The 17,820-nt window shown below is 56.4% G+C and overlaps 1 protein-coding gene across 6 annotated transcripts in view; it reads right to left on the bottom strand.

Moving 5' to 3' along the window:
* The window catches only part of PGS1 (phosphatidylglycerophosphate synthase 1), a 54,960-nt gene that overhangs the window by 26,406 nt on the left and 10,734 nt on the right, over window positions 1-17,820 (bottom strand). For all 6 annotated transcript variants that reach the window (XR_003005361.1, XR_003005360.1, XR_003005359.1 and 3 more), the window contains 6 exons: window positions 16,584-16,661; window positions 14,752-14,851; window positions 13,764-13,953; window positions 12,548-12,726; window positions 10,027-10,548; window positions 33-181 (listed from right to left, as the gene is read on the bottom strand). Coding sequence is in view for 3 of the 6 variants with exons in the window: in XM_024760606.1 (XP_024616374.1) it covers window positions 33-181; window positions 10,027-10,548; window positions 12,548-12,726; window positions 13,764-13,953; window positions 14,752-14,851; window positions 16,584-16,661 (1,218 nt within the window). In the remaining 3 variants the exon portion in view is untranslated. The remainder of the gene's footprint in view (window positions 1-32; window positions 182-10,026; window positions 10,549-12,547; window positions 12,727-13,763; window positions 13,954-14,751; window positions 14,852-16,583; window positions 16,662-17,820) is intronic.

Here is a 17,820-nt window from a genome sequence, read left to right as displayed (position 1 = left end):
CCCCCGGGGAGGTCCCACCTACCCCAACCAACCTGGTGAAGCTGCTGCTGCAGGGCCCGGCTCTCTGTCACAATGGCGATCTGGGCCTCCAGGTCCCGGTGAACTGACCTGTACCCAAAATTAGGAGAGCCAATCAACGTGAGACAGGGCAGGCTGCTCCCTGCCAGGTACAGCCAGAGGCCTGCAGGGAAAAGGAAACGTGCAGACAGGAAGTGAGCACAGCAGCTGCCACAGCCTCTCCAGTCGCGCTCCAACCTAAGAGGAAAGCAGCCCCCCACGGGGTTTGCGTGAACAAGACACCGAGGGGACGGGCTAAGCAGGGGCCACATCTGCCCAGCCCAGGGTGCTGCCAGGAGGCGCAGGGACCGCAGCGTCTGCAGGGCAGCCCGGCACTAGGGACACTCACTGGGACAGCTCCCCTTTCTGCCGCATGGCACGCTGTGGCCTCTTTTCCCGACAAGGCGAGAAGTGGGTTCTTAAAAGGACCCTGGTGATGCCAGTGCTCAGGCTCTGTTCTCACCCCCACCCACCCCGCGATGCTACCAGAGCCCCTCCCAGAGAGCGCAGGACCTCTAATCCCCGCTCTCCGAACTGCCTCAGCCGCGTCCTGGCCACCATCCAGCCTCCCCTGTCCTTCCGCAGGCCCGGTGGGAAAGCGGCCCAGCAGAGCTCAGGTCACACCTGATTCTCAGGAAAGAAGCCAGCTGACCCGTGGGCTCGGGAACAGAGATGCTTTCACCCAAGCCAGCAGACATGGGGCGGTTACGGGCATGACGAAGGACTGGGTTTAAGAGCGGGTTACTTGGCAAAGCAGGCCGTAAGCAGCCTGTGGGGTGGAGGGCATCTGTCCTTCCTCCTAGAACTGGCGTGAGGACGCCCCCACCAAAACCCTTGCAAGAGCAGAGGGCAGAGAAGCGAGGGGACTGGTCCAGCTCCCACCTCCTCCCAGAGGAGCGCTCCGTGGGCCCCTGAGTCAGAGCTCTCGATGTCTGGGCTCCTATGGGATTCTGTCCCAAATCTCTTAAGGTGGAGCCTGGGTCTGACCGAGCTATTAAGGGTCCCTGCAAGGGGAGGAGCAGCCCAGCACGGGCCCTTTAAGAGGGTTTTGGGGCGGGGGACAGCCGATAGAGCCCCAGCCTGAAAAGAGGGCTCAGGTTACTCCACGCTGCATCCACCTGCTGCATCTACCTGAAGACGAGCTGGGCCCTGCCTCCCCAGGGCCACTCGACTCTCCCTCGCTCAGACTGCTGACTGCGAAGCCCACCGGGGCACCAGAAATGAGCCTGCTGGGGGCTCGGGGCTTTAGGCCAGACAGACGAGAGGTCACGAGAGGCCGGCGCACGAGAGAACCTGGGAGGCCCTGTCCGTTTCAGTCCCAACCCAGAGAACACTGCTTCCCCCTTTTTTGCTAGAAAATGAGCCAGTTAATACCACAGACAGGAAAAAGCAGGGCTCGGTGTGAGCAGCCATGTGGTAGTGGCTCCTGCCTTGCCCGCCACCCTCCCCCAGCCCTGGGAACTCGCCATCTCTGACAACACCACGGCGACATCTCTGTAATGAAGATGGTGGATTCTCTCAGAATCCTACATGTCACCTGAAACACGGCAGGCAGGTCCTCTGCTTTGCACCCCATTCCACCCGCTCTGAGTTCCAGGCCCCATCAGGACTACTTCTTCTAAAAAGACTATTCCCCAAACCTAACCTCTCAAGGACATCTGCTGCCCAGGCTTCCTTCCTCCTACGGTGAGCCCAGGCTTGCATCTGGCCTCTTCTATCTTTCCCTCCACGCTGCACCAAGAGCGCCCAGGCCAGGACACCCAGTGTGGCCACGTCAGTCCCAGGCTCCTCTGCAGGCCACCCTGCACAGGGCTGGCCTCCTCGCACCCTCCCACCACCACGGGTCTCTCCCCTGCCAACGTGAGCCTTTCAAAGGGCACACAGGCACGCAGAAGCAACACAAGCAAATCAACGGCATGTAACACACACCACGCTCCTAAAATAGAAGGCCATTTCCTAATTCTCACTCAGAACAGGAGCATTTCCAAGAACGTCTTGGGTAAGAGATGACGGCTCTCTGCTGCCTGTTCCTGTAACATGCCTGCCACCCCCCAACACACACACACGCAGGGGCCACATCAAAGCCACTGGCTTGCCCGTGTGTATCGCTCGATCGACTGTAGCCTGGGCCGCTGCATGTAAGCAACCGTGTGGCTCATCTTAGCACGCGGCCAGACCACACGGGTGGGCAGGCTGGCCCTGGCACTCTGCTCCAGATGCCCAGGGAGGTCCGAGCGCCCTCCTCTGCAGTAAAGACCCTCCATCTGCACTAGGCTCAGCCGCCCCGCCCCAGCCCTCCATAAGCGCAGGGCTGGGTGAGATCTCCAACTGTCGTTACTGTTCCAACTCTTCTTTTATTCAACGTATTTTATTATTTCATATTTTTTTGGCTGCACCACACGGCTTGCAGGATCTTAGCTCCCCAACCAGGGATCAAACCCATGCCCCCTGCAGTGGCAGCTCAGAGTCCTAACCATTGGACTACCGGGGAATTCCCTGTTCCAACTCTTCTGATGCCAAGATTGGCCCCTTAAAGACATTGGGTCTGCTTTGTGCTACCTGTCCAGTTGGCTTGCCCAAAGCCTACTCAGAGAAGGGACAGGTGAGAGCCAGGACTAGGGACGCCCAACACCCACATGGGTGACGTGGGATTAGGCTGGTGTAAGTCACTTGCACCATGACCCTGTGTCCCTCCAAGGCTCCCAGACCACAGGGTCTGGCAGAGAAGGTGGGAAGGGCCTGGTCTTACATGTACTTATTTGTAAAATCTGCCTAAGGGCTTCCCTGGTGGCGCAGCGGTTGAGAGTCCGCCTGCTAAAAAAAAAAAAAAAAAAAAATCTGCCTAACCGCAGACCGCTCGCTCCCTCTCAAGGCAACCTATGGGTCAGCCATCAGAGGCAGGCAGCCCATCTCAGCCCGGCCTGCAGCTCCCCAGTATGGACCACTGCTTCTCAACCTGTTTTCATTCCTGATCCCTGAAGGAGCTTTTTAGCCCTGCTGAAGACTTTTTCAGCACCCCCCCCAAGAACCAGTCTCTGCTCCGTGGGGCAGCATCAACCCTGTTGGTTGTGTATGACATACACCTATTTCTTCTCTCTTCTCTCTTCCCTTCCACCTCTGCCTCCCTCAGCTTCTTTCCTCTCTGGCCCAGGGTGGACTTCAGGCGAGTGCTTGGATTAAAGAGGCAGCGCTTCTTTACCTACTGACCACTTTGGTGAGGCCTGCAATCACTCAACCAACTTTCCCTGTAGACTCATTTGCACAGTCTTTCTCCATCAAAAAGAAAATAAAGACCATAAATGGCGAGACGGCCACCCTCTGGCGTGCCGTGATGGGCGGGGGTCAGCGCAGCGTGGGCAGTGCCGTGATGGGCGGGGGTCAGCGCAGCGTGGGCAGTGCCGTGATGGGCGGGGTTGGCGCAGTGTGGGAAGCCAGAGGGGGATGCCACGCGGTGCCACCAGCAGCTTCACATGATGCCCACAGCCTCAGAGAGCCCGGGACGGGGGGCCGCTACGAACAAGAGTCCTTCTAGATTGAAGATCACCAAGTCAGGAGTTTTTAGCTATTGGTCTGTGCCCTGAAGACAACTGGGAAATTCTCACTCGGGGAGGGGAGGCCCTCCCAAGAGGCCCTTTGGAGCTCCCCTCCCACCAGACACACAATGCCACTCAGGATGTCAGGGCGAATACACACAAAGGGTGAGACTGCCGGGCAGGGACTCACTGTCGGGAAACACAGCACTTCCCAGCCCAGCCATAAACCTGTTATCAAGCCCCAAGTCCTCATCTCAGGGCCCGACCTTTGGGCCCAACACCTCCAGCATTCCCGGAACCGGTGGATCAGGGAGAGACTCTGCAGCAGCAAGGATGGCACAGGAGGGGAGAAAGTGCCTTTGGGGGTGGCGGGGGGAAACACTGAACTTCAGCACTGGGGACAGCAGGTCTCACCACAAAGGGAGCGTGCTGTGGGTACAGGGATGACTGGACTTGGAGGCCAACAACTTCCACTGCCTCCCAGCTCTGCAATGAGACATCCTGCCCCACGCCCTGGCCTCCTCTGAGGGAGAGAGACACCTGCTTCTGCTCTGCTCGCGCCGACGGTCCTTCCCAGTCCCAGCATCGTGCTGAAGGGTAAACCAGAGAGCCCCAGGCTGCCCGCAGCCCTGGCTCACCCTGGCCTCCAAGCCCCTTCCAACCTCAGTGCCCATCCTCCACTCTGACCACCCTGGCCCAGGGGGTGTCCTTCAAGCCTAGTGTAGTCTCGGGGCTCCACGCTTCTGCTCCCTCTGCCCGGACCTCTCCTGCCCGGGGGTCTCTGCTCAGTGTCACCTCCTCAGAGAGGCCCTCCCTGATCCCCATCTAACAGACCGCCATCAACCTGGTGCCCCCTCCTGCTCTGGTCTTCTTCAAAGCTCTTTCCACGACCTGACATTGTATTTGGATAGATTCATCCACTTCTTATCTGCTTCCCAGTAACCCACACCTCACGAGGGCAGGGAGTTGGTCTAGTCCCCAGTGATGTATCCCCAATGCCCTCAATGCTGCCTGGCACACAGCAGGCCCTCAATAAATACTTGTTTGAACAGAATAAATAAAATGCGGATTAAAAACACCTCTTCCAGGGCTTCCCTGGTGGCGCAGTGGTTGAGTCTGCCTGCCGATGTAGGGGACGCCGGTTTGTGCCCTGGTCCGGGAAGATCCCACATGCCGCGGAGCGGCTGGGCCCGTGAGCCATGGCCGCTGAGCCTGCGCGTCCGGAGCCTGTGCTCCGCAACGGGAGAGGCCACAGCAGTGAGAGGCCCGCGTACCGCAAAAAAAACAAAACAAAACATAAAAAACCACTTCTTCCAACAAATGTTTAACTATATAAAAAGGCCTTGAGGTTCTACAGCAGGAGCACATGAACATTTCAGGTTAGAGACCTTCTTTGAGGATCTCTCCAGGAAAAACTCAAAATTATGCGCCCCTCCCTCTCCTCCCCACACAATATTCTGCAGTAAGTTTCAGAGGGTTCTCAGACCCCTGTGAAAACAAGAGGGGACAGAAGACATCACAGTCCTAACCTCAGATGAATGAATGAGCATCACCTACTCTGAGGCCAGAACAGAACCAAAACACTCCAAGAGGCCTGGAGGCTGGTGCCTGCTCAGTCCAAGGTGAGCGGCACTGCCCCAGGCACACCCCCATCCCCAGGTGAGAACTGCCTCACGTGTGCCCCACAAACAGGGTGGAGCTGCCCTGGTTCTCACTACAAGTTCACCTTCGGGCGCCATGCCAAGTGGCCTATCGGGAAGGCAGTAAAAATAGTGACAATTCTCACAATCGTTAACAGATTCCTCTGTCAGCAGGAGCCAGAAATCTCTTAATCCAGTGGCCCTGCCCCGCCCTCGCCACACACATCGTGCTGTTAATGCTGGAATATTGCATCCACACGAAATCAAAGTCGACATCTTAACAGCAGGCAGAGCCCACGTCCCCCAGCGTGGACGTGGCCCTCGCTCTCACAGCAAGAAATCCCATGGTGGTGCGCACACCACCTCTCAGCCCCTCCTCCCACGGAGCAGGAAGCTAAGAAGATGCGAGAACTAGGTTTGACACACTTCATACTCACTCAGACTCCCCTGAAGTTGCTGCCTCTCCAAGACCTGAAGAGGTTAGCTCATTGGCACAAGGTAGACAGAGCACGCACAACCTCTGACAATGCCATCCTGCTCCTGGTCCCCTGTACCCTACTCTCAACCAGGACCAAGTTTAAAAGGGGAACCCCTGGAAGCAACTGAGGTGTTGTTCAGTAGGCGAGAGGATAAACCGTGGTCCATCCGTACAATGATATACATTCAGCGCTAAAAAGAAATGACCTATCAAGTCATGAATAGACGTGGAGGAAACTTCAATGCATGGTAAGTGAAAGAGGCCTGTCTGAAAAGGCTTCAGGCTGTTATGATTCCAACTATATAATAATTCTGGAAACGGCAAAACTATGGAGACAATAAAAAAAATCTATGATTGCCCAGGGCAGAGGCCAGGGGTGTGGCGGGGAGATAGGCAGAGCACAAGAACACAGAGCGGGGGGGCTCCCCTGGTGGCGCAGGGGTTAAGAACCCGCCTGCCAATGCAGGGGACACAGGTTCGAGCCCTGGTCCGGGAAGATCCCACATGCCGCAGAGCAACTAAGCCCGTGCGCCACAACTACTGAGCCTGCGCTCTATAGAGCCCAAGAGCCACAACTACTGAGCCCACGGGCCACAACTACTGAAGCCCACGCGCCTAGAGCCCGTGTTCCACAATGAGAGAAGCCACCGCAACGAGAAGCCCGCACGCAGCAACGAAGAGTAGCCCCCACTTGCCGCAACTAGAGAAAGCTCGTGCGCAGCAACAAAGACCCAACACAGCCAAAAATAAACAAGTAAAATAAATTTATTTAAAAAAAAAAAAAAGAGCACAGAGGGATTTTAGGGTAGCGAAACTACTCTGTACGTTTGTCCAAACCCACAGAACGTATACCACCAAGATGAACGCTGATGTAAACTGTGGACTCAGGGTGACAATCACGCATCTCTGTGGGTTCATCAATTATAATAAATGTAGTGGGGGGGCTGTGCATGTGTTGGGGGGCAGGGAGAACACGGGAACTCTCTGTACCTTCCTCTCAGTTTTGCTGTGCACCTAACCCTGATCTAAAAAAACTAACTCTTTAAACTCCAGCTGAGCTGGTGGTGCTCCCCATTAGGTCGGAATGCTCCCCCACTCCCAGAACCCTGTCCCACCTCACCCACCAGGTGAGGAACGAAGGCTGGGCAACAGGAAGCTGACAAACCACCAATCAGAAGAGCTGCCAACTGACGGATGTCAAAGGTGGACCCCTACCTCCCCACACCCCCAAAGCCCTCCTGAGGCCAAGCAGATGCTGGTAATAAGACTTCCGGGTTCAGTGTCGCCCTTCACTGAGCCACGGGGAGATCAGCAACAAAACTATAGGTGAGGAGGATGCCTCTCCTCGCCAGGGGCCCCAGCCCTCCGAAGCCACACATGGCATCCCTGCCACGACCCCTGGGAGTCCACTCCTCGCCCATGAACTGCACGGTCACTTCACAGAAACTCGAACGCATGCATGTCGCCACTCCCTCCTGAGTACAACCCAAAGCCATCACCCCAGCTGACACGGAAGTTGAACCTGGTCCCTCCGCTTCTGCCAAAGGCAAATTTGGGCTGAGAACCAGGCTTTGAGACTCCCATCCTGGTAACCTGTCCAACACATCGTGCTTACCCAGGGTAATAAAACTAACCAGATAAAAACTCCCAATAAAAACTAACCAGATGGGACCACGTTGCCAAAGGGGTCTCTAGTACATGCCTTTAAAGAGTGGAAGGTCCCTCTGGTTCTTTGAAGCAGCTCAACTTATTAAAATGGGATGTATATTCAAGTCTGCTAGGAAATCGACAGCGTAGCCAGTGAGGCGGCCTCTGCTCAGGCCACTGGGCAGAGCCAGCGCTGCTCCAGCCGAGCACGCACCCCTGGCTCCATGTTCCTGGCGACACTCGGTGAGCAGAAAACAACAGAGTACACCCCAGCCCTCGGGGCCTCCCGTCACCAGACTACACTGCTATCCACTAGCACCCGTGGACCGGTGTGGCCGGTGTGCACGAGAAGGCTGTTTCTCCCCACCTCGCCTGCCAGTGTCCACAGGCCTGGACCGAGCGGAGCTTTCCTGCATCGCCTCGCACGTGGCCACCAGCAGGTCCAACACAGTCAGGGCCCAGAGCCTCAGGGTGCCTGACTCCCAGAGGCATGCGGCGCTGACAGCGCTCTCGGAGGGCAAGGGTCTGGAAGCGGGAACACGGTGTCCCTGTTCCCCCCGTCACCCAAGGGCTTCTGGGAGCAGGAGCCCGGGGAAGGGAACTGTAGTATAGGCCACTCAGCCATGGGGAAGAATTTTCCGGGGCCCAAATGCAGACACACCGCTTGCACCCAGCACGGCCCCTGCACAGGGCAGGCAATCAGTAGATGGTCCACCACTCCACAGTCCAAATCCAGCGCCACCTGCGCTGCCAGCTCCTCGTCCTAGGTTGCTTTGGGGGAAATGACCATCAAGAGATGAGCCAGAAAGGGGGGCTGACGTAAGAGTCCCCACTATCGAGAACAGCCACTAGGCAGGGAAGGGCCTGGCCTCTCATCTCAGCGCTGAGTGATCTGACCCTTGGCTCCTGCTGTTAGGGTGAGGTGTCTTCTGCGCAGAAGCCCCTCTCCACGTGCCCCGTCGTGCTCTCCCCCTCCCTCTCTACTGCACACACCCTGGGATTCCTGGCCTTCCCCACTAAGCCAGCTGCCAGGTGGCAGGGCTCCACCCGCAACAGGGCGTGTGGCAGGAGGGAGCGGCTGGAGCACGCCAGTCCGGGAAAAGGCGAGACACACTGGAAAAGCCGGTTGGGTGTTTCTGTTTCAACGGTAACTGGGGAGTCACTGCACGTTTATCAGTGCAGCTTCATGGAAATAACCCACAGCACACTCAGAACTGACGGGCCAGGCTACGCTGGGGGCCCCAAAGTGACAAGGGACCCCCTGCACCGACCCAGCCACAGGGCAGACGAGGAGCGAGCGCGCTCAACGTGCCTCTGCACAGCTCGCCAGGCACACAGGTCCCCTCAGAGCTCAAAGCTCCTCCCACTATCCAGCTCTCTGTCTCCACTACCCCACCCCAGGCACCACTGTTATTCTCAGAAGTAACAGAGCCAATCCTAAAATACCTTCCACACCCCCGTGGGCTGGCCTGCCTGCCCGGAGACACCTAATCACCGGCCGGGCTTAGCCCATGACACATCCAGGATCGGTACAATGGCAGAGCTCACTTCCCACACCAGACAGTGCCACCTGCCTGAGCAGGCACGCAGGCCTCATGGTAGCAAGTGGGAACCACCCAATCCCAGAGGGCTGGACCCAGGAGGCCTAGGGTGGCCTGGGGGGGTTTCCTAGTATACCTCCAGATGGAAACCAATGGTTTAAGAAAACAAGAGTCCAACCTGAGGGTTCAAAGTGACCTCAAGTCTAAACAACATAGATGAGTGGCTGTGACAACACCATGCCCCTCCCGCCTCGCTCAGGCTCTCCAGAAGCCCCCAGGACTAGCGCAGGAGCAAAACGGGTCTCTGAACCAACAGCAAGAATTCAGGAAAGCCAGGCACTTCAGTCGGGGCTTGGGGTCCCCACGCTGTCCACTGTTCCTTTAGACACAGGACTAACCGAGCTGGCCATGGGGTCTCCCGGAAGACAGAAAGGAGCAGTCACACTCGAGAGGCAGATGCCCTCGGCATGGAGAAGGCACAGGGTTCTAAACCCGTTTGTTCACATCGTGGCTACCCCCTGGGATTGTGCCACACGTGGGCTGCTCCACGGATGCACATAACTGTACAAGAGAGGCCATTACAATATGCAGTTCACACTCGAACCCACCCTGAGGCAGCCCGGTACATGTAAACATCCTAAGTAGACAGCCTTAGTTTTCTCAGCTATAAAAAAAAAAAAACCACGAAGGTTTGGCACATAGGGGAAAAAACAGGACTGGTGAGGAAGGGACTGAAAAAGAAGGCTGTTTGATGCCAAACAAATGATCCCTAAGGAATCCTCTCTGTCCCCAAGAAGGGCAGGGCCAATGCAGGAGAACTCGGATGATCACAGAAAGACTAAAGCACGTGCCTTTTCACCTATCTGAGGGGAGAGGTTACGTGTATATTTTTTAGAACAGCCCCCAATGATCTGAGTTTATAAGTTGGGGAGAGATCTTGCGTAACGGAAATGCACATAAATGCGATGACTGGGATGCGCCCGCAGGGCTGTCATGAAGACAGACGGGGCGAGGGGCAGGGCTCCACCAGGCAGGCACCGGCACCACGGGCGCTAACAAGTGGGCCAACTGGTCCACCCCCCGCCTGTCCCGCATGGGGGCTGTCCTCTGGCCAGCCGGCTGCCACATACCTTTGGCATGAAACGTCCAGCCCCTCCGCCAGTACTCCTGCAGCTGGACCCGCTCCTGCTGCCCCAGGCTGCACACCTCACTGTAGAACTGCCGCTCAATGTGCACGTAGGCGGCCGGGATGGCACCTGCCACCCCCTTGGCCCCAAAGAAGCCGTTCACCTCTGGCGAGGCCAGCAGGATCTGGTACTCGGCTCGCGTGCCCAAGACCAGGTCCATGTAGGCCTGGGTCAGGTTGAAGTAGCCAGTGGTAAGGTAGACCTTAGCGCCTCGCTCGGCCTCTGTCAGCAGGGTCTCAGTGACAATCTCGTCGATCTGAATCTCAAAGGGCTTCATCTGGATCAATGGGTAAATCCAGGTGTCTGGGGCTGGCCCCTGGTCTCCAGCGGCTGCTGCATCTTCCCGGGTTAAGAGGGAGCTGCTGTGGAAGGTCTGGGCATGCAGCATCTGCTGGCGGGTCCTGGCTGAGTTGATCACATCCATAACCCTCTTATTGGCTGCCTTGCAATACGCAGCCTGGTCACCTAGAGGGAGACATGGCAAAGGGGAGTCAGGAGCAGAGAAGGGAGGCTCTGGACTCCATTCAGCACGGGAGACACACCACATGGCATGTAACAGGCAAGCACAGATGCCACAACTGATCCTTCACCAAACACGTCCCGATTGAGCACGAGACACCGGGCCCACGTGAGGCTCCTCTGTGGACAGAAATGCCCGGAAAAGGATCTTGCCACAAGAAGCCTGCACTCAGGGGGAAATGAAAAGGCCTCTACCAATCCACTTACGAAAAGTTCAAAAACAGGAAAGACTAGTTGAGGGTGGCAGTGGTCAGGATAGTGGGCACACTGGGGGTCACGCCTGGCTAGGGACCCGAGGGGGCTTCTGGGAGCCAACCCACTATGAACACGTACACAAGCTGCACACCCGTGACTAGTGGGCATGTTACACATCAGAAAGAACATGTGTCCGACAGAGACACGTTTAAGTACGACCAGAGAGCAGGAGAGCGAGCCACAAAGGGTCAGAGGTGAACAGGCAGGCTCTGGGCCTTGTTTTCACACGGACACCAGTGACGAGTGGCTGCGTGGACACAATGAAGAGAAAAGAAGTGAGTCTAAATTCTATCACTAGATGATAAGAGAGTTAATGAGCTAAAGCATCCAACTCAAGAAGTTAGGAGGAAAAACAATAGGAAAAGCCAAAAAATACAGTACAAGGAAGGACATTATATAAAGCAGAAATTAACAAAGAAAACAACAATATAAAAATAGGTAACTTCAACATTGTCAAAAGTTGATTCTCTGAAAAAACTGACAGAATAGCAAGCCTTGGGCAGGGCTGATCAACAAGAGAGAGACGGACAGCACGACTGTCCTGGTCACCGCTCACGCGCTCTGGGCTGGGAACAGGCGCACACGCCCGAGTGCCTTCCAGGGCTGGGCAACAGCCCAGAGAAGGAATGTTGCTTGCGGGGATCCCTCCTTACTGACGGCGGCCACCACGGGGGCCGCTCACTCACTGCTTCTCTCGAGTTGCCCTGGTCCCGAACACGGCTGTGCCCAGCCCCCCACGCCCTCTGAGTGTGCTGACTCTCAATTCTTCCCCAAATGGGGGCCCTTTTTTCTGCATATTCACACCAGGCCTGTTAAGTTAGATCAGGGGTCAGCCAGTGTTTCCTGTACAGGCCAGACAGTAAATATTTCAGGCTCTGTGAGCCAGAGGGTAAAATTGAGAACGCTGTGTAGGTACTCATATAATGAAAGAGAAAACAGACTTCCATAAATTTTTGTTGAAATTTAAAACATAATAGTAGTTATCATACTACTCTCTGGCACGTAGGCGTAGCGGCAGCAGGCAAGGCAGGCACACAGATCACGGGCTGGCTCCACAGTGCACAGATCCCCAGCCCCCGGGACAGGGTCCCCACCAGACATCCCCACTCAGATGCTTCCTTTCTGGCTCTTCTCCTCACATGGGCTAGGTTTAACCCGTTCCCCACATTGCTGACACGGTTGCAAATTCAGCAGCAGACCTCCTTAAAGGCCACCAGGAAGCCACGGCCACAAGAATCACAGGAATGCAAATAGCCCGGGAATGCTAGCTGCCAGGGTTTGCCTATTTCCAGTGAGCAGGACCGAGGACTCTCCCATTTCACGTTCCAGGCAGGAGGCCGCAGACCTCAATGGAGCCGAGAGCCACAGACCCTCTGTGCTCCAGAGTCACGGGAGGTGGCCCTGAGGGGGGTGGCCATCTAGCAGGCCGCTTCCTGTAAGTGCACGGCAGGCTCCCGGCTCACTCCCGCGGGCACCCAGACCCGAAGCCCACAATCCCACCTTCCCCGGTGGCTCCCTCACCCGCAGAGCATGACCGATAGCCAGTGAGTCACGTCTGTCTGGCTCCAAAGACAAAAGCAGAACAAGGCTCTGCCACCCAAACCTAAACCCGTGGCAAGGCCCCCAGAGGCGCGCCCTCCTCACCCTCACCACCCCCAGGCTCAGGAGGGCGAGGAGCCCGGGACCCTACCTTTGTAAGGATGCACCATCCCCTCCACCACCTGCACCGTGTCGTCCCCCTGCAACTGCAGGGACACGTCCCCCACCGCGTCCACCAGCTCCGTGAAGAAGTCCGCAATCTCAGGACAGTCCTGCAAGAATACGTAGCGGTCCTGCCGGTTGGTGAAGTAGGAGTCACTCAGGTTTGCGCTACAGGGAGGAAAGCAGCAGGTGAGGACTCAGGCGATAGGGTGCGACAGCAAGTGCTGGTGACCCCGGTCTCAGGGTCACCAGCAGGAGCAGGGGAGCAGCCAACTCGGATCAGGTGCACCAGCAGCCAATTAACAAACAGCTACTGACGGGCTTCCCTGGGGGCGCAGTGGTTAGGAATCCGCCCACCAATGCAGGGGACACAGGTTCCAGCCCTGGCCCGGGAGGATTCCCATATGCCGCGGAGCAGCTAAGCCCGCGCACCACAACTACTGAGCCTGCGCTCTAGAGCCCGCGAGCCACAACTACTGAGCCCGCGTGCCACAACTACTGAAGCCCGTGCACCTAGAGCCCATGCTCCGCAATGAGAGAAGCCACTGTAATGAGAAGCCCGCGCACCGCGACAGAGTAGCCCCTGCTCGCTGCAACTAGAGACAGCCCGCACACAGCAACGAAGACCCTACACAGCCAAAAATAAATAAATAAATAGATAAAATAAAATAAAACAAACAGCTACTGAGCCTGGCCGCTCACAAGAGGCGGGCGAGAGTGACACTAAGGTGACACAGAGGAGTGACCGCAAGGCCATCCCCTCACTGAGCTGACCACCAAGAGGAGATGCGGACACTTACAGAGCCAAGGACCACTCGGGCTTGGCCCCGGTGTCCCCTAAAGGGCCTGGATTCCCACCCGGCCCTGCCTGACAAAGTTATTTGTCCTCTCGGGCTTCTTGTGTACAAAGTGAGGGAAAGACCACGTGGGGTGACAGTGAGCATTAGCTGAGACAGTACACGAGGGGCTCACCCAGGAGCAAACACAGAGTAAGGGCTCAGTAAACCACGGCCAGCTATCAGTCGCCCTTCGTGGCTTCCAGCCTCCGTGGCAGACAGGACACCGGGAAGACACCGGGAGGGCCAGGCAACCAGACTAAACACGTAGCAGCAGGCCCTCGAAGGCTCGCGGGGACGGACCTTCCCTTCTCTGCGTGCTGCTGGTCTCTGCCCTCCAGAGACCCCGACAGAAGGAAGCCAACTCACCCGCTCAGGACGACGCTGTTGTCGAAGAGGTACACCTTGATGTGCTGCAGGCCGATGGTCTCGTTGAAGCGCTCGGGGATGAGGAGCCGGAGGAGCCCACGGAGGTTAGGCGTGTGGAAGAGAGACACTCGGACCTGTTCTGGAAACCTCTGCAGGAGTGGGAGCAGCATCGTGCGAGAGTTTTTCCTTCCTGAAGACGTGGGCAAGCAGGAGAGCAAGGACGGCAGAGTCACACCAGGAAAAACACGCAGCCCGCCAGTGCAGCGCCACCTACCAAGGGCCTGCGCAGCCGTCCAAGTCAGACCGCCGGGGGCTGTTTTCAGCCAGAGGGGCTCCGGGACAGCTTCTACCTGGACACCCACCACATCACGGGGCAGGACTGAGCGGCCCGTGTAGCGGACATCCACTCTTCCAGCCCCACAGCACCCTCTACCCACCTCATGGTAACTGCACCCAATCTCCTCCTGGGGGCACCACCCAGCCCCGCTCTCAGATTTCTGCTCTGGGTGAAGATGACTCTGTCCACCCCGGCTCTGGGAAGGCACGCAGGCCCAGGCTGGGCCGGTCAGCACGCTCAGGAGGCCCAGCACAGAGCCCGAGACAGGCCACGCAGGAGCTCCAGGCTGACCACGAGGGAAGCAGGTGCTCTTCCAGTGGACAAGACGTGGCAAGTTGGGCCTGGGACTGCCAGAGGCTGCCGCAAGGAGCCAGAGAATGAAGCCAGCCTAAAGGTCCAAGCCCCAAATCACGACCCACCCGAACCAAGTCAGACGTGGAAGTCAAAACAATTCTCTTTTTCCCAAAGTCATTTTTACTTGGACTGTCGGTCACTTGCCACAGACAGAATCCTGACGGACAGGCCGTCCTGGGCCATCCCAGAAAGGCTTCAAATAGCCTTGCTGCTGGCTGAGGACAGGGCGGTGAGGGTGTAATTCCTCATTCTTCCTGAACAGGGAAGAATCGGGGCCAGGGAGGGCGTCAGACCTACCTCTTGAGCCCCGCGTGAAGTCTAAGAGAATGGACACCCTGAGGTCGGAAGGAAACTTCGTCTGGAGTGACTTTTCTAGAGTGCTTTCCAGGCAATCCACCTGCCAAGAAAAGACCCCAAAAGAACAGAAATGAAAGATCTGAAAAGATGGTTATGTATTAAAGAAATGAACCAACCTGTCAGCTAATGCCCGCACGGTCCTCTTTGAACACACACAAGCATGTACACGCACACACCAGCCATGCTTGCCCAGAAGCCAACGCTGCAGAACCTCTTCACCTGAGGCCACCGCGGTAACCGTAATCCAAAGACATGGCATCTGCGGCCTGGGCCTGGCAGGATGAAGGCTCTGGGGGTCAGGGACACGGTGTCCAAGGGTCTGGACCTCGCCGCTCTCGAAAACACTAAGACACCAGCTCCCACACACGTTGCAATGGATCATCCTTACAGGCACACAACAAACAGCGCCCCACACACAGACAGCACTCGGTAAATATTTGCTGAATGAATAAATCCAAGACACAACCTGCCCACTGCCACTCTCCACAGGCTGGACGTGGCATTCGTCTCCCAGGAGAACAAACACCCTTCCCAAGGTCACAGCTAAAAGCACGTCCTGAAAGCGGGGCAGACTTTCCTCACACAGGAAGGGAAGGGGTGGGCTCTCTCCTGCCCCCCACCCTTCCCCCTCGCCCCCTACCACAGCCCCTGTTCTCTTCCAGCTATGCCCTGGGGGTTTCTGAACAAGGCAAACCAAGAAACAACACTTGCTGTGGGCAAGGGTCCATCTCATTCCCTCAGAGTAGAAAGCCATCCAGGGACTCCGACAACACAGCGACCTCATTCACACTCACTTCAGCTCAACCTACAGATTCTGCGCTGGGCTCGTCCTACAGGAAGCACCCGCTGCACAACAGGTGACGTCTGCTCCTTCCCAGCCCCGCGTGTCTCGTTGGAAGGAACAAGCACGGCATGACAGCAAGTCTAGGTGGAGCCAGGCTGGCCGCAGACCTGCACCCGACACCAGCCCTGGGCGAAAGCAACGGCCAGCTCGACCTGCCATGCTAGCTCCTCTGCCTAATACAGACTCAGAAGCCTTCTCTATGAAGGACCAGATAGTAAATATCTTGGGCTTTGCAGGTCAGATGATCCCTGTCACAGTTACTCAGTTCAGCCACTGTAGCAAGAAAGCAGCCATAGACAAAACAAAAATTAATGAGAGTCACTATGCTCCAATAAAGCTTTATTTATGGACACAGAAATCTGAATTTCACATGCTTTTCATGTGACACAATTACTACTCCTCTTTTGATCTTTTGCCAAACATTGAAAATGTAAAGCAGAGGACACGGGTTTGAGCCCTGGTCCAGGAAGATCCCACATGGCAGAAGATCTAGGTTCTCGCTGCAACTAGAGAAAGCCCGCACGCAGCAACAAAGACTCAATGCAGCCAAATATAAATAAATAAAATTTAAAAAAAGAAAATGTGAACACCATCCTTAGCCCATATTCCACACATAAATAGGCGGTGGCCAGATTTGGCCTGCGGGTCACAATTCTCGGAGCCCCGGCTTGGCAGACAGACGGCCTACGGCCCCTGCGCAGGGTGAGGAGGACACGGGCCAGCGAGGTCAGGAGGCCCAGGATCACATCTCCCTGCACCCCTAGCTGATCCTCCTGACGTGCCCCAGAATCTGGGGCAACAAGAACAAAAGCTGGCCTGAGACGCAGGCCAAGGAGGGCGGCTCTACCCCAACTCCACGGCTCTACACAGCCCAAGGTTTTAGGGTGACTCACTACTGCCAGTAGGACCACCCCTGCTTAAACCTTACCAGTTCCTGTTCCAAAGGACCTGTCCCCAGGTAGAGGGACGCCATCACGACCCGCCTCTTGGCTACTTTTATCTGCCCCTGAAGAGAAGAAACAATTCAAAATTCATAATCACCATTTTCACAGTTCAGTGAGAAAGATACAGTCCTTTGATACTGGAGGCAAATAACACTCCAAGCTGCAGTATCCTGCATCTTCACCAGTTAATATTTAAACAAGCCCCAAATGTGTGTGGTAACCTACCAGGCAAGGAGCCGCAACCCGCATTTGAAATACTCAGCCTGAAAGTAAGGCATGATCTAGCCATGCTATAAGATACAGCACAGCCACGAAAAGAATGAAGGTCTTTGCACACTGACCTGAGGGGATGTCCACAGTGCACTGCAGGAACAGAAGCAAATCACTGAACAGAACGTAAACCATGCTCCCCCGTCACCACCCCATGCACACCTGTATAGGGGTGTGTGTGTGTGTATGTGTGTGTGTCCAAGGAGCAGAGCCAGACGAGGGAGTGCGGGGGCAAACTTGCACTCCAGCCCCGTCTGCACAGCTGGGGTTTTATAATGAGCATGTAATTGTTTTTTAAAACATATTTATTTATGTTTATTTTTGGCTGCGTTGGGTCTTCGTCGCTGCACGCGGGCTTTCTCTAGTTGTGGTGAGCGGGAGCTACTCTTCATTGCGGTGCACGAGCTTCTCATTGCGGTGGCTTCTCTTGTTACGGACCACGGGCTCTAGGCGTGCGGGCTTCAGTAGTTGTGGCACGCGGGCCCAGTAGCTGTAGCGCACAGGCTCAGTAGTTGTGGAGCACAGGCTTAGCTGCTCCACGGCATGTGGGATCTTCCCAGACCAGGGCTCGAACCCGTGTCACCTGCACTGGCAGGCGGATTCTTAACCACTGCGCCACCAGGGAAGTCCCAAGCATGCAACAGTTTTGAGATGCAGACAGACAGGTACCTAGCTAGACACACACACAGAACACACCAACGTTCAAAGGTGATGCATCAGTCCCAATGGCCAGCATCCTCTCCCAGGACGTGATCCAGCCATGGGAGTACACCGGACCCCTCACCAGCGCGGCCAGGCCCCAGAGGAGATCAAGAGCAGGAAGAAGGGCAGCACCACGCTCAGGGCAAGCTGGCGAGGGCACCGGGGAGGCAGGACACATGCACGTGCTGGCTTTCCCACACGGCCCCCACAGCCTGCACTGTCCATGGAGGAAGAGGGGCATCTTGACTA

Source organism: Neophocaena asiaeorientalis, unplaced genomic scaffold (assembly GCF_003031525.2).
Source record: "Neophocaena asiaeorientalis asiaeorientalis breed wild unplaced genomic scaffold, Neophocaena_asiaeorientalis_V1.1 scaffold30, whole genome shotgun sequence".
Taxonomy (NCBI): Eukaryota; Metazoa; Chordata; class Mammalia; order Artiodactyla; family Phocoenidae; genus Neophocaena; species Neophocaena asiaeorientalis.
This window is presented reverse-complemented; position numbering and strand designations above follow the sequence as displayed.